This window comes from Marmota monax, unplaced genomic scaffold, assembly GCF_021218885.2.
Source record: "Marmota monax isolate L192 unplaced genomic scaffold, Marmota_monax_Labrador192_F-V1.1 WCK01_AAM20220418_F8-fsc00007, whole genome shotgun sequence".
NCBI lineage: Eukaryota > Metazoa > Chordata > Mammalia > Rodentia > Sciuridae > Marmota > Marmota monax.
This window is the reverse complement of record NW_026692781.1, coordinates 22,113,768-22,130,321: the sequence shown is the minus strand read 5'-3', so window position 1 is coordinate 22,130,321 and position 16,554 is coordinate 22,113,768. Positions and strand designations below refer to the sequence as shown.

Genomic DNA, 16,554 nt, shown 5'->3' with positions numbered 1-16,554 from the left:
ACATTTTGGATGTGTAATTGTTTAATTCATATGCATGCACTCTCCCCAATTGTCCGATGAAAGAAATTATTTCATAGAGAACTTCTATGTGCCAGACTGAAAATTTAGAATAAACTTAGACAAAATACTGGCCTTCAGGAGAATAAAATCTCTTTTTTTGTGGGGAGTGGGTTATGGGAGATTGAACTCATGGGCACTCGACCATTGAGCCACATCCTCAGCCCTATTGTGTATTTTATTTAGAGACAGGGTCTCACTGAGTTGCTTAGTACCTTGCTTTTGCTGAGGATGACTTTGAACTTGTGATCCTCCTGCCTCAGTCTCCTGAGCCCTTGGGATTATAGGTGTGCTTCACTGTGCCCAGCTATAAAATCTCTTTGAAGACAACTCCTGAAATAAATAATATGACTTAATATGTGATAAAATTGAATATAAAGGTATAACTCATCCAATATTATTCAACCTGTGTGTCTGATATCATGCAATGTGTGTACAAATTTTGAAATTCTGAAGTTCTAGGAATCAAAAGAAATTCCATCTCTGTTATTTTTGCTACCTTTGTTCTGAGAGCAAATAAACTGACTTGACTTTATGTAGTTCAAGTTATGATAGTCCCATGTTATTTTTATTTTCTTATTTGATTGATGTTTTCATAACTGCACTTTTGCACTTTTATTTTTATCAAGTTAGCACACTTTTTCTCTTGTTATTTTTAATATTTTTCCATGAGTTCTACAAAAGGAAAGCAAGTGGCTCAGGAGTAGCATCTCACAAGTTACTGGAAACCATACATATGTTATACACTAAGAGAGTGAAATTCAAGTATACAAACATTTCTGTATTTTCCTGTGAATCTTTAATATTTGAGTAGTTTGTTCAATGGTCCTTTTTTTTTTAACATTTTTCATCACAGTTATTTCTTGCTCTCTTTGATTCTTTGGATTTGATCCTGGTAAAAACTGAAGGGAACCAACTTTATATCTTTCAAACATGTTGTATTATTTTTTTTTCATGTCCTTCAGATGAGTAGTAATTAGTTTCATGAATAATGTCTGACTAAATATCCGAAATATAGATTGTTCATTTTCTTTTCTCATGTCATGTTTTACATTTCTTAGAAATCCAGAATGTTCGTATGGCTTATTCTGATATTACATACTCATACCCAATAAGACATTATAGTGTACTGACTGAAATTTTTCTCCCCACTTCTTAGGGTCAAAAAGGAGAACCAGGATTAGTGCCTGTTGTAAGTATACGTATATACATTGTTTTCAAATATAACTATAATATAGTTGTATATAATTTATTCCTCTCAAAAAGGAAATTGTTTTATAACTAAACTTTTAGTATTACACAAGCAAGCCAAAAGAGATGAATTAATGCAATATTTAATGATCTGTATTTACCTTTTATAATTCTATGACAAAAGGTACAAAAATATAGTTTTGTACAATTCAGTATATTGCATGAAGATAGATATACATTGATAGTTAATATTAGTATTACTATAATAGTTTAATATTATTATTACTATAGTTCCACACTTTGGGAAATATGTGATGTTTTGATCCTGATTGAAATCGCATTTTATGCAATAATTCTTTCCATTTCTTTACTTATTGATGATCAAAACATATATTATCAAGTAGGATAAAAGTTCTTTAATCACCATTCTTACTAATTTTAAAGGTGTTATAATATGTCAGGACATGAAATTATACACATTGATTTATTTGGCAGTGTTTGCATTTTTGCTTTTCTTTTAGATCTGATAATTTTTCACAAAGATTGCCTAAAAATAATCATTTAAATCGTTTTTGCACTTATGTGTATTTACTGTTTTTGGTTTTGAATGTTCTACAAATGTTTGTTTAAGATGCATTTAAGGAAACTTAAGTGTTGAGAAGGTAAGTAATCATTCAAAGTCAGACCAGGTGGTAAGGAGTTGTGTCAGGATTTGAATGCAGCAAATGGGTCTGGCACTGGAACTCTTAATCACTATAGCAGTACTGCCTCCCTATATTGGAATTTAAATGAGATAATATCTCAACTGATAAAGCTAGGAGGAAATGGTATCAATTGATAGCATCAAGTTGTTTAAATAGAATTCATGGTGCTTTTGCCCTTTTTTGGTTATTCCTGTGACTATTGACTTTTCTGAATCTTGGTATAAAGTTTATAGATTTTCTTGTTTATTGTTTAGGTAACAGGCATACGAGGTCGTCCTGGGCCTGCAGTAAGTAGTTTCCTTCTGTATATATGATACTATTGTGCTTTCCAAGATACTGAAAATCTTTGTTAACATTCAAATTATTTTTCAAAGGTAAATGTGACAGATCTTGTTATACTCATCACCTCAAACAGTATTTTTAGTAATTATTAAGCTTCTGTGTCCCACAAGATCTCATCATATATAGAAGGAATCAAGCTACAAATAATCATCATCTTTTGATGTAACAATGACAATATCCTGGTGAACAACAGTACTATTAAATGTCTTTACCGTGCAGATGCTCATCAATGTACAAGGGATTATGTCTCAATGAATGCATAATGCATATGTAGAAAATATCATAAATTGAAAATGCACTTAATACATTGGCCTACTGAACACCTCAGCTTGGTGCAGTTTGCTGTGGGATATATGATGCTCCTCTTGTGATCATGTTGCTGACTATTGCTGTCCGGGATCATCAGAGGGTATCATACCATACAGCACCAGCCCAAGAAAAGATCAAAAGTATCTTTTCATCAAGATACTGGAAATCTTTACAGATATAATATCCACGTGTAAAAAAATGATATTTGGTTTCTTGAAATGATTTGCCTTGAGCCATCTTCAAGTTTAGGCATTCCTTCTCAGTGAGGAATGATACATAGGATATAACTTAATTACAAAATTGTTGAAGTTGATGTCTTCTCATGTGTTAGTGTTGCTTATCAGTTATGCGAAAGACAAAACAATCTACTATTACATTATTAATTTTAGATTGACTTTGTTCATCAAAACCAGATCATACATGTCTATTGTTGAACCATGATCAGAGTGGACTACTTTTACCTACTTAAATCATATATTAATATTGCTGCAGAATTTGACTAATTATATATCAAAGTAACATTTTTATTTTGCATTCAAGACTATTTCCGTTTAGAGTTAACGAGGTGGATAACAACCCCCCACATATATTTTAAGTAAAATATTAGTACAACTTTAACATACCCTCTGTAATTCTTCAAAAGCTTTTGCTTCTAGACATACTGTTGAATTGGGCATGGTGGCATACACTTATAATTTTGGATACTTTGTAGGCTGAGGCAGGAGGATAGTTGGTTCAATGCAGGCATTTGGAACCAGGCTGGGCATCATAGCAAGACCCTGTCTCTCTCACAAAAAAATAAAAATACAAATTAAAAAATTTAAAATTATATATATACATATATATATATACGTATATATATTATATGTATATATGTGCCTATATATACACATATGTATATATATGTGTGTGTGTATATACACATACATATGTGTGTATATATAAATATATATGAAAACAAGAACAAACAATGCCATTTGGTGAACTGGATAAATGTGGAATCTAATATTCATAAATCTATTAAAATTATCCTTCAAAGAGAAATAAAAACCCTTGGCAATTTCATTTCCCTGAAACAAAAACAATCAACCAAAAAAAAAAAAAAAAAAAAAAACCTATTTTAAGATACCAGAACAATAAGACCACTTTTGAAATACAATAGTCATTTATTATTTTAAGGGAGAGATAACAGCAATTTTGATATGGAAAATTAGAAGTAGGTCTTAAATAAACAATGGAAATGATATATTTAAAGTTAAGTGAAAGCATGATGTCAATGTATATAAAATAGTAGCAGGCTAACTGGCTGTTCTTTGTTTTGCTTTCTTCAGCAACTTGAACAGTGATGAACAATTTTGAGTATAATATACCATTTTGGATTTATATACTCACCTAGATAATTGATAATTTTTCTAAATCTGAACTGTAACTTTCTGTGCCCAGAATTTAATGGCAAAAGCTTTACCTGGTAGATGATAGCAAAAATGAATTTTAAAAATTTGTAATTACCAATCAAGCTAATGTATTTAGCTTATTGAGCTCCCTGATGCTATAATATGGTATTAATTCTTTAAAGACCTTCAACTTCACAGCTAAGATAAACAGTCTTTCTATGTATACAGAATTTCTATAGGTACATGGCTTTGTTCGCCAGTCTTCAACCACCCTGAGTTAAAAATGTGAGGTTTCCATTTTCCAATCTCACTTAAAAAGTCTTTAAAACAAATACATTCAAAGATAAATGTTTACATACCTAATCATCATTTCTGTTTCAGGGACCTCCAGGATCCCAAGGTCCAAGAGGAGAGCGAGGCCCCAAAGGAAGACCTGTAAGTTGACAAGGAGCTTCCTTTTTGTAAAGTGTTCTAAGCAGGCCCCTCTATGCCATGATCCGTGAGGATGGCAAGGGCACTGTTCTTCTGCTACATACATTAAAAATTGCAAAAAGCTCAGGTCATGAAGTGATTGCGTAGCTCTCTTAATTCAGAAGAAATTATTATGTATTAATTACTTTTTATCTTATTAATTAATCCAAATGATATTTTTATGTCCTTTGTGATATCAAATTAAAATAAATAAAATTTAAGGAAACATCGTTAAACATATCATGTTGTTTTCAGAAGTTGTCAGTCATGAACAAACAATGCTAATAACTTACTGTCAAGATAAAACATCCAAATTCTGTGATCTGTAGCTGCTGTAAGAATAATGAAACTGGACAGAGGAGGAGAATTAGGAAAGAATAAAATGCACCTTCAAGTGGTTGCACATTGCTTCCCAGGTAGCACTTTGCATTTTTAATTGAGTAGCTGCTACAGAAATATCAAGGAATAATTTTAAAAATCAACATTTCTATTACCAGAAAATGGGGATACCTTTTAAATTAAAATAATTACTTCTATACGATTGAGATAAAACATGAGAGTATTTTATATTATTAAATTTTTCTCTCATTAGCAATCTGTACAGAATATTTATTATTCTAAGTCTTAGGAGTACAATTCTTTCTCTTTCTTATATGTTACCCCAAATATATAATGTCTTTCACAAATTGAAAAACTGGATTAAATTTATGTATTGCTGTTATTATCCCACATTTCCATCAGAAAAAATAGGTTGCTTAATTTTCTCTCTGATAGTGTCTACTAGAACTTAACTCTCAATGTGTTTCTATTCATTTAAATATATATTTACCTGTATCTAAATGGGAGGAAATAAGCAAGGAAGCAACAGACAACTTTGAATATATGAATAAGGACAAAATTTGTATCATGTCTCTGGGCACTTTTGCTGCTGGCTTCATATTGTTACTGTTTTATGGTTCTACATGTGTCCAAGTGCAGGTGGAAGTTGCTCTGAGAACAGTGGTCGTACTTCCAAAATTCCTTGTTAGTATCCAATGGGTCTACCCCTCAACCTTCTTGTTTTTCTTCTCTTCCCTCCTTAGTATATGATGTAGTTCATTTCTTTTCTTAATTAGGCCTGAGACAGTCAATGCTAATTGGGTATGAGTGTGTGTGTGTGTGCACACACGTGTGTGTTGTGTATGAGTTTGTGAGTGGGAAAAGAGTGGAAAGTAGTTATTTAGGAGAAAGCAAGATAATCTTGACAGATACTCAAGCAGGGCATCTCTTCCTCTTTTAATTCTAGCAGGTAGTGTTTTGATGGCAAGGGTTTAATCATTGGTTGTCTTTAAAACTTAAAAAAAATTGTTTGTGACTTTTGCTGATATCCCCAGTATAAATACTCTTACTACTCTGACTGATTTCCAGCTACCAGAATATCGCAAAATACCCATAGGCAGAGTGTTTTGCTTCAGTTTTTAAATCTTCTAGGAACTGATTAACTGGACTGAAGTTATCACTGTGACAATATAGAGTGGTATTAGCATCATAATACCCCAAATTTTAAAAATAGTATTGGGGATACAGCAGGACTCTTCTACTGAGCTACATTCCCAGCCCTTTAATTGCTAATGAGGATGTTGGGGGAAAAGGTACACTTTTACATTGTCAGTGGGAATGCAAATTAGTATAACCACTTTGGAAAGCAATAAAGTGATTCCTTAAAGGACTAGGAATGGATCCACCATATGACCCAACTATTCCACTCCTTGGTATTTATCTGAAAGATCTAAAATCAGCATATTATAGCAATACCTGCACTGTTTATAGCAGTGCAAGTCACAATAGCCAAATTATAGAACCAGCCTAAGCACCCATCAACAGATGAATGGATAAGCAAAAGTATAGCATATATACAGTATGGAGTAATTTTACTCAGTCATAAAAGAATGGAATGTCATTTGTGGGAAAGTGGATGGAACTGGAGAACACCACTCAGACTCAGAAAATCATGGGTTGAATGTTTGCTCCCACATGCAAAAGCTAGAGAGAAAAAGAGGGGGAAAAAAGAAGAAAACCTCATGAAAATCGAGGGGAGACTAATAGAGTTAAGGAAGGGGATGTAGACGGAAGGAGGAGGGGAGGGTGTGGGGAAGCACTGGAGACTGACATCTACCAAATTATGTTAGGTCTATGTATGCCTATTCTATGATGAACCATATAATTATAATGCGCTAAGTATGGCAATCACAATAACAGAAGAGAGATCAATTGAGTTGAGCAAGTGAATAGGGGGAGGGAGGAATAGAGAGAAAGGGAAGGTACTAGGTAATGAGAGAAATCAAACTATGTGCACATACAAATATGACACAATGAATTCCACTATTGTTTATAGTTATAATGCACCAATAAACAAGAATAGTTAGTTAAAAGGAAAAAAAAGAATCATGAATTCCATTTTTCTCCTCCTACTTCCATTATCATCAAACAGTTTAGAAGGCTTAAGATGTGCAGCACAGTTTCTCAACCTCAACACTATTTATATTTTGGGCCAGGTAACTCCTTATTCATTGCAGGATATTTTGCAGCTTTACCCACGGGATACCAGTAGCAACCCCCAAATCCCATCAAAATGTAACAATAAAAAGTCTCTTGATGTTGCCAAATTCAGGCAAAATTGCTCTGGGTTGAGAACTACTGGTATAGAGACACTCAGATGAAGCCTTTAGCACTAACCAACCATCATCATGAGTGTCTCTCATCACAAGCCCTTAGTTTTAAGTATACTGTCTAAGTCAGTTCACAGTGAAAAACTAGTAACAAACCTATCAGGAGATAGATAGTCAGTGGTATACTGAGTTCCAATTGCATGTGATACTTAACCTCATAGGTATCAGTTTCCTCATCTGTAAAATGGGAAATGTACTAACTACCAGATCAACATTCTCGTGTGTGTGTGTGTGTGTGTGTGTGTGTGTGTGTGAGAATGTGTGAGCATGCACATGCATATGTCTGTGTGTGGCACTATTATCCAGCAGCAAATAAAATCGATGATTCTGGGTCATTAGTATTTTTTCTCCTTGTGAACGTTTAAAGGCCGCCACCTAGTGGCCATCTACAAGTATTTTTATTGCAGATTGCAGCCAGAGATATTAGTCTCTTGGGGGATGGGAGAAAATTATAATTAGAACATTTACCTTAATAAAAGAATTATGTAATTCGGTTCATTCTAAACTATAAAATGTGTTTTAATAGATTCACAACTTGTGATTTATTTGCAATATTTATCAGTAAAATGTTCAATATTATATATTTTTTTTCTTATTCTTACATGCAATCTTTTTTATGTTCACTTTGTTTTTTTTTTTTTTTTAAAGAGAGAGTGAGAGAGGGAGAGAGATAATTTTAATATTTATTTTTTAGTATTTGGCCGACACAACATCTTTGTTTGTATGTGGTGCTGAGGATCGAACCCGGGCAACACGCATGCCAGGCGAGCGCGCTACCGCTTGAGCCACATCCTCAGCCCTTCTTTATGTTCACTTTGGATAAATTTCACTATTAGGTTTTTATTAGCTTTTATCTCAGTTTGTATACAAATAGTACATGTATACAATTTAAAGTGAATTCCATGAAGGAACAGATGGGCCATCAATGAAAATGTGGGTTGTTTTCAGATGAGATTTTCAGTATTAATCATTAAAAATTAGAGAAATGCACAGCTTTTTTTGAGTACTAATATTACCCAAACTTCTGAATAGTCACATGGACACTAAATGTAATTTTACATTTTGCCTTTGGAAATGTCACTGGGAACAGAGATTATGTTTTAGGTCACTTTTTGTATATTTTAATAGCTGTTTATCATTTAGCAAGTAAATATTGCAAAAGCACAGTAATAGTCTTCCACACCAGGCTCTAGGAGTATGTCACACTCAAGAGTTGAGGATGCACATTCAAGAGTTTCCATATCCATATTGTGAAGGAGTCCTAGATAGCAATCAAAATCAGCCTCTATTATGTGTAAAGAAAAAAATGAAGTGCATTATCAGCAGCTTAGGAGTCAGAAGGATTTTATTTGTAAAGTATGAGAATAATTTTCCAAGAAATTATTTCTTAAAACGTAAAATTTTCAGAGTATTTTTCAACTTCTATTTGAAAACATAAATTTGTTTGTTTATCTTACTATTCCAAGAAATAAACATGTGTATATGAATACTTGGACACATTAAAATAGCTTAAACTACTTTATGAGTAGCTATTACACCATCCTCCCCCAAGTCATCATATGGGAACTGCCTTGGCCACCATCTCAGCTTGTCCTGCACTGCCTCTGACTGCATTATCATCTCATATGTGAACTGCTCCCTGTGGGCCAGTAGCTATTCTCAGTTAAGTATGAGAAGCTTCTTTTCCTATTAAATTCTAACTTGCTTTCCATATTTTTCTCAATCCCTGCTTTTAATGATAAAAAGCACACTGTCATAACTTCTTTGCTCCTTCTTTTCCTTTTAAAGCTTGTTAAGACTCTTAAGATGACAAACCAGAAAATACTTAACAAGACTGCTGAGACTGCTGAGGTTAGGGGTGGAGCTTTTTCAGAGCTGAGGACGTGGCTGTTCCCCAAGCTGCCTTCAGAATGTGGGCTAGAAGGGTGGAATTTGGCAGCTTGGAATCATTGCTCACTTCTCTGAGGCCTGGGCTTGACCCAATCATGGTGTCTTTGCCTCTGTTTTCTCATTGGTCTAGTCTACCTCTCGCAGTAGGAAGGAAAATAAAATATGCCAGAATGGAAATGCTAAAGAAAAATGACATATGAAAATGTATTTCACATGTATCGAGTGTCTACTATACACTGGAAACTATGTAAAGCATTAAACAATTAGATGGAAAAACCCACAAACTCCAATGAAGGGGCCCTTACATTTTTGAAGGGTGGAGTAGTAAAGAAGTCTAGCAGACACATACATACTTAACTGTAATCTAAGAAGAATGAATTTAGGAATTGGTGATTAAATAACCTTGAGCAATGAAACTCAACCAAATAAAAAAAACTCATTCTAGAATGCTGTTGACCTGAAAGCAATTTTATGATTATTCCAAGAAGACTGATTACTTGGGGTTTAACACATCAAGTAAAATTCTTACCCAAACGATGTCCCAGTGGATGAAACTCTGACCAGTACTGAATTCAACAGTGTTAACATAGATGATGAAATTACTCTAAATGGCTAGGTTGCCATTCATTAAAAAAAAATTGACATAATTGCCATCAAGGCATTTGTGGCTTTAACTTTATACTAAGTAAATATGTGGCAGTGGGTTTTAATGTCCACTGGTTTGTGTTTCCAGGGTCCTCGTGGTCCTCAGGGAATTGATGGAGAGCCAGGTGTTCCTGGTCAACCTGGTGCTCCGGGACCCCCTGGACATCCATCTCACCCAGGACCTGATGGCATGAGCAGGGTGAGTCAAAGTCACATTTGGATAATAAATTACTAATTTATCATTATGATTTTAGATTGTGTCAGTTCAGATATTGATGATGGACCATGACAACTATTAATTGAATGTAGCATTGCTCTGAACAACATGAAATTGGGAAACTCAAAGTAGCATCTTTTAAAGTGTTGCTTCAGATTATTTTACTCAATGTAAGTTCTGGACTCTATGAACTTTGTTGTTTCCACTGATTCTAAAGGACCACTAGCATTGTTTCCCCTATGAACTAAAGGCGGGTTCTATCTTTATCCTCTTGCTATTCTCTAGGTTAGAAGGCTGACAAAATTTGCCCCATATCCTCCACCAAGAGAGGAGACCCATCTATGATGACTTATATAAGGCTGTTGAGTTAATATTAAAAATTGTTGCCTCATTATTTCTCAAATTTTAGTTTTCTGCCTGAAGTAAAATAAAATGTGTGTCTCTGCCTTTGAATTCTCTGAGGCCAGCATAGTGAATGAGCAGTAGACTGCACAGCGTAACAAGAGAACATATGGAGTCTGAAAACCATTTTTATTTTTTAACAATTCATACATCTGCTCTCAACTGATTGTAGAAGGGATTGCCAATTTTTTTAAACAATACATGCAACTTTTTCCCACTAAATCTTGGAATTAATATAACTGCTGGAATATAGAGGAACAATTTTGGTCAATTTGATTGCCAGAGCTTTTTAAAATGTGAAAGTCAATAAGGTAAAACTGTTCCTAGTTTTTGGAATATTCTGAGATTCACTAAAAGTATTATATATTTTTTCAAACACAAATGCAATTAAAAGTTTACTTTCTATGAACAAATATAGTAGAATGCCATCTGCATAAAATAGTCTAAAGTGGATTCTGGCATCTTCAGGACAAATGTTTTCAAGTCCTCTTTTATTATTTGTTTGGGTATTTGGCATTCTCTAACCCACAGGAAGAAATCAGATAAAGAGGTTTAAACCTGAAATTAATTAGACTAAGTACTAACCAGCATGATCCATGATTTGTCAGGTAAGGAACGTGTGTCCTGACGTATGTGAGAGTTGCTCTGAAGCAATGCACCTATGAAATGATCTGGAGAAGAATGACAATGAAAGCACATACAGTAGAAAACAGCCTGAACCTTTTTCCATGCTGTAAAGTCAAAGTTTAAAATGATTCTTAGAAGTGTCATTCTGTAAGAATTATAGAGAGTACCTTTCTCAATTTAAAAAGATTGTCAATGTATATCTTTTACTGTGGAAATAATTTCAACACGTTGTTTTTATAGCCTTTTTCAGCTCAGATGGCAGGGTTGGATGAAAAATCTGGACTTGGGAGTCAAGTAGGATTGATGCCTGGCTCTGTGGTAAGCATACATTTTACTGATTGTCAAAGTACTTGCAGAAAAAATAAAAACAGAGGCTTGAGTTAACTACTCAAGAAGTGGTATGGGTCTTCTGAAACACATCCATCCATCCATCCATCCATCTTTCCATTTAATTATTTATCAAAGGCTACTAAATATCAGCTAAAAGCCCAGTGGTGTTCCATTCATAAACATGCAAAGCACTTGGGAAATTAATGAAGAACTGTCTGTACACTTCAACTCATGCGTGAAGAAAACAAACAGATTTTAAGACATATAACTACCACTTTCACACAACAAAATAGTTCCTTTATCATTTAAACAAAAAAAAAACTGTTTTATGATGTTGTTAGAAACATGGATTTGGCACAATTTTGAAATCAGAGATATTTTGCCATTCCCATTTCTTTTATTTCCTACTTTTTTTGATATATATATATTTTTTTTCCTGGGTTGCTCTAATAATCTATGGTTCCCCAGCTGGGCCTTCTCATTATCTCTATTATCTTTGGAATTTGTCAACTGCACAAAGGATTCCCTTGTTTTCTGGGCAAGTACTTTAACACAGATATTTGAAGGAATGGAATGTCATTGAATGGAGCTAACACTTTTCAAACCAAATGTCCCATACTTTTTTGATCACAACATAATTCAGACTGGTGGAATTTCAGGCAATAAGAAGTGTAAAGTCAGACCTCACAGATAATCACACTGCTAGGGCCAGCATTATAGATACTTTACATGTTACTTGTATGTTTTTTAAATTGCTAGTATATATGGTGTCATTCAATGGTTATTTAGTTTTTTTTTTCTGCTTCTATTGGTGTATGCTAATTATATAGAATGTTGCCTTTGATGGCAGTTTATTTATTTATTTATAGATACATAAAAAATATAATTTGATTAATTTCACTCCCTAAACTCTCCAACATTTTCCCCCTTCTCCGTCCCTCTGATTCCCTTCCTCTACCCTAATAGTGTCCCTCTACTTTTGTGCATTTTCTTTTCATTTCTAATGTTTTCCCCCTCTAGTTTACACATATAAGAGAAAACATATGATACTTTTCTGAGTCTGACTCAAAATCATAGACTCCAGTTTCACCCATTTTTTTGCAAGTGACATAATTTTGTTCTTCTCTGTGGTTGATTAGAATTCCATTGTGTAGATACACCACATTTTCTTTGTCCATTCATCTGTTGGTGGACACCTAGTTGGTTCCATAATCTGGCTATTGTGAATTGTGTTGCTGCTACTAAACATGGAAATATTTGTATCTAAATTACGCTGGTTAATGTTTTGGGGTCATACAATAGGTCTACTTTTTGCTTTTTGGGGAGCCTTTCTACAGATTTCCGTAGTGGCTGAACTGATTTACATTCCCACCAACATGGTACAAGACTTGCCTTTCCCTTCTGCATCCTTACCAGCATTTATTGTTCTTTGTATTCTTGGTGATTTTTTTTTTTTCCATTTTGCCATTCTAACTGCAGTGAGATGAAATTTCAATGTAGTTTTAATTTGCATTCTGCTGGTGGCTAAAGATGTTGAACATTTTTTTTTTCATATAATTGTTGGCCATTTTTATTTTTTCTTTTGAGAAGTGTCTGTTCAGTTCATTTGTCCATTTAGTGATTGGGTTATTTGTTTTCTTGATGTTGACCTTTTGAGTATTTTTAATATATATTCTGTGAGAAGATGAGCTAACAAAGGTTTGCTCCCATTCTGTAGTTGCTTCTTCATTCTGTAATTGTTTCCTTTGTTGTACAGGTTTTTAAACTTCCTGCTGTCCCATTTATTAATTCTTTCTCTTATTTCCTAAGTTATATGGGCCTTCCTATTTGGGAAGTCTTTGCCTGAGCCTGTATGTTTAAGTGTTCCCCCCTTTTTTTCTTCTAACAGTTTTAAAGTTTCAGGTTTTTATAGTTAGGTCTTTGATTCATTTGGAGCTGACTTTTGTACAGTGTGAAAGAAATCTAGTTCCATTATTCTACTTTTGGATATCCAGATTTTTCAGCATCGCTTGTTAAAGAGGTTCTCTTTTTTAGAACATGTTATTGGCACCTTTTTGAAGAATGACTATAACTGTGTTCCTCTGTCTTCTATTCTGTTCCATTGGCATATGTGTCTTTTTATGCCAATACCATGCTGTTTTTATTTCTAAGGCTCTGTGGTATACTTTGATGTGAAATATTGTGATGCCTCTATATTTGTTCTTTTTGCTCAGGATTGCTTTGGCTGTCCCAATCATTTGTTCTTTCATGTGGATTTTAAGATTGTTTTTATTTGTTCTGTGAAGAATATACTCGTAACTTATAGAGATTGCTTTGAACTTGTAGATCACTTTTGGCAATACAGTCATTTTACATTAAATCTGTCTATCAGTGAACATGGAGCCATTTCTTTGTGTCTTTTTACCATCTTCTGGTGTTCTTTTCAATTTCTTTTTTCAGCATTTTGTGATTTTCCTTGTAGAGGTTTTTACCTCTTTGGTTAGATATATTCTTAAATATTTTAATTTTTTGTAGCTATTGTGAATGGAATTATCTTCCTGATTTCTTTTCCCAATATGTATGAATTTTTATCTTTGGAAGTTTAAATTACATATGTGTTTATTTTTTAAAGGGGCTTTTATTTTATTACTAGCTAAAATGTTTGATCAATGCAAAGTGAAGTTTCAGTTTTTTGGCCATAAGAACAAATTTGATTTTAGTTGAATTAATTTGACTTTATAAAGTCTGGCATTTTAAAACTTGTATAGTCTTATACAGTTTTAAATTTTCTTAAATTGTACTTTCCTTTCCTTTGCTGTGCCTCAATGTAATAATTTTATTTTAAATGAGAGAAACCTATACTGATCCTTTCAATGTATGTTGTGAAGGAAAGAAATAATCCAGAAATCTCAGTTCCCTGAAAAATTTTAAACTGATATTGAAAATAATGTTATCAATATTGTTGACCTGATAAACTTTTATTTGACTTGTTCATTTACATCATAAGAGTTATTTTCTGTGAAGTTGAAGGACTAAACAGGCAGTTTGAAAACTGCCTGCTAAGCTTTTTCTCTTCAGATGTTCTGGTTTATACATTCTTGTCCTGAAGACACTGGGTGCAGGCATAATGCTTATTTCTCTTTATGACACTGAGGGTGTATATGAAATCATCCCAAGTGTTGTTCAAGCTTTAATCTCCCTGAATTTGTCTGCCTTCCAGATGAGGGCAGATAGATAATGTCATCATTCCCCTGTCAAAGATTCACTTTTCCAGATTCTAAAAGCCAAGCCAACATTTAAAAAATATTAATCATTATGAATAATACTATACAACTTTTCTTCTCATTTGTTTTTAAGGGTCCTGTTGGCCCAAGGGGACCTCAAGGTTTACAAGGACAGCAAGTAAGTCTTTTTTCTAATTAAATTGTATACTACAGTAAAGAAATATGTGAAAGCAAGCTCTATGTGAGATGACTATTTTGGGCAGGCCTTTACATTGCATAATTCTAATGATCACTTTGGGATCTACTAAATAATTTTCACTCACTTAAAATATATGCAGTAGTTTTTCAAAGTTTCTTCATTGTACTAAATTTTTATCATCTGATTTCTTTATGTGACTCCCCTCAAATACCAGAAATTGTGTGTCTTTGCCCCTGAGATAACAAATCATTTTCTCAGTTTGTGATGAAAATTTTCATAATTGATTATGTACCATCTCAAGTCTGTGAAAACAGATTATATCATGGCATTACCATGTGATATTATTATAAATAAAAGTCAGGGTGATCATTCTATAGAATATTTAAAACGAACATAGTACTATGTGTTTTCTTTCTATGCCTAGCAAATAGCAGTAAAACTGTGATGTAGAGCTATTTTATTTGTTGTAATGATTTAACAAGAATTAGGAAGTGTTTTCTTTTCTTTTATTTTTTGGGGAGCATGGGATTGAACCTAGAGGTGGGCTATCACTGAACTATATCCCCAGTCTGCTTTACTTTTTATTTTGAGACAAGGTTGGACTAAGTTGCCTGACTGGCCTTGAACGCATGAGACACTGTACCCATCAGGAAAAGATTTCTGAAAAGAAAGAAAGGAAAAATCTTTAGCTTAGTCTAGGTTAGCTGATCCTATGCTCGCACTGTTCAAGGTCATTAACCTGCATTAATGATCTAAACAGCCTAATGGAGTAGGTTCTATTGCTATTCTCATTTTGCAAATTAGGAAATTGAGTTATAGATAGATAAGTGACTTGCCCAAAAGAGTATGAAAATGAAAAGTGCCAGCCATCTGAACAGCCACATAGAGATTTGGTGTTCTATTTTCCTTTGGTTTGTATTTAATCATTTTTTCCTCTCAATTTTAGGGTGGTGTAGGACCAACAGGACCTCCTGGTGAACCTGGTGAACCTGGACCAATGGTAAATGTCAAGTAAGCCTGTATACTCAGTTACATGCTGGTTCACCCTGATAATGATGTAGTTATTTATTTTTCCAGGTCCTCTCTAAAGTAGTAAAAAATGAAAATTTAGTTTGAGAGAACTTTATCATGGACTATAGTTAAACCATATGTTTCTTATGGTGGAGTATTTAAATTCAAAGGGATATGTATAGTAGACAGTTACCGAGGTATGTGTATTTGTGCAATAAACCTTTGAGCACATGATCTGAAGGATACAAGATAAAAGCTAAAATTGTAATAAAACTATTTTCTCTGATATATTTTTATTGTTTCAACAAATTTTAGATTATATTATTGGCAGGAAGGGGTAAATATTATTTTTTTCCTCCTTTCTGTTTTGCTTTGTCATTAGGGTCCAATTGGTGCTCGGGGACCAGAAGGCCCACCTGGCAAGCCTGGTGAAGATGTAAGCTTTTGTTTTTCATTTTGCTTTAAAGTTCTAAAGAGACTAAGAAAGAGCTAGCATGTTAACAAGAGTGCTCTGCAATAATTAATTTTATTTTCCCAACAGTTTTATCCTCCGTTATATTCAATCTAACTTGAGAACTCAGAATAAACTTTTACAAAAATGTAAAAGAGTTCTTAAGTTTGATAGTATAATATTATTAGGTACTGTCTGTCTCCTATATTGCTCAGGATTTCCATTTAAATTTCTCTATGAGATATTATGAAGTCTTAATTAAGTGAAATTTTCAAATTATGTTAATAGTAGAGTGCCAATATGGCTCCTAAAAGCTTAAACAGTAATTTCTTGAATTGGAATTTTAATTAAAGGTAATTTAACTATAAATTGTAACATTAATAGTATGTGATCAATAAAGATC

At 33.5% G+C, this 16,554-nt stretch overlaps 1 protein-coding gene across 1 annotated transcript in view; it reads left to right on the top strand.

The window, feature by feature from the left end:
* The window catches only part of Col5a2 (collagen type V alpha 2 chain), a 133,281-nt gene that overhangs the window by 70,984 nt on the left and 45,743 nt on the right, over positions 1–16,554 (top strand). The window contains exons 4-11 of the mRNA XM_046447418.2: positions 1,217–1,249; positions 2,207–2,239; positions 4,379–4,432; positions 9,800–9,910; positions 11,198–11,275; positions 14,624–14,668; positions 15,636–15,689; positions 16,083–16,136. Of these exons, the coding sequence (XP_046303374.1) occupies positions 1,217–1,249; positions 2,207–2,239; positions 4,379–4,432; positions 9,800–9,910; positions 11,198–11,275; positions 14,624–14,668; positions 15,636–15,689; positions 16,083–16,136 (462 nt within the window). The remainder of the gene's footprint in view (positions 1–1,216; positions 1,250–2,206; positions 2,240–4,378; positions 4,433–9,799; positions 9,911–11,197; positions 11,276–14,623; positions 14,669–15,635; positions 15,690–16,082; positions 16,137–16,554) is intronic.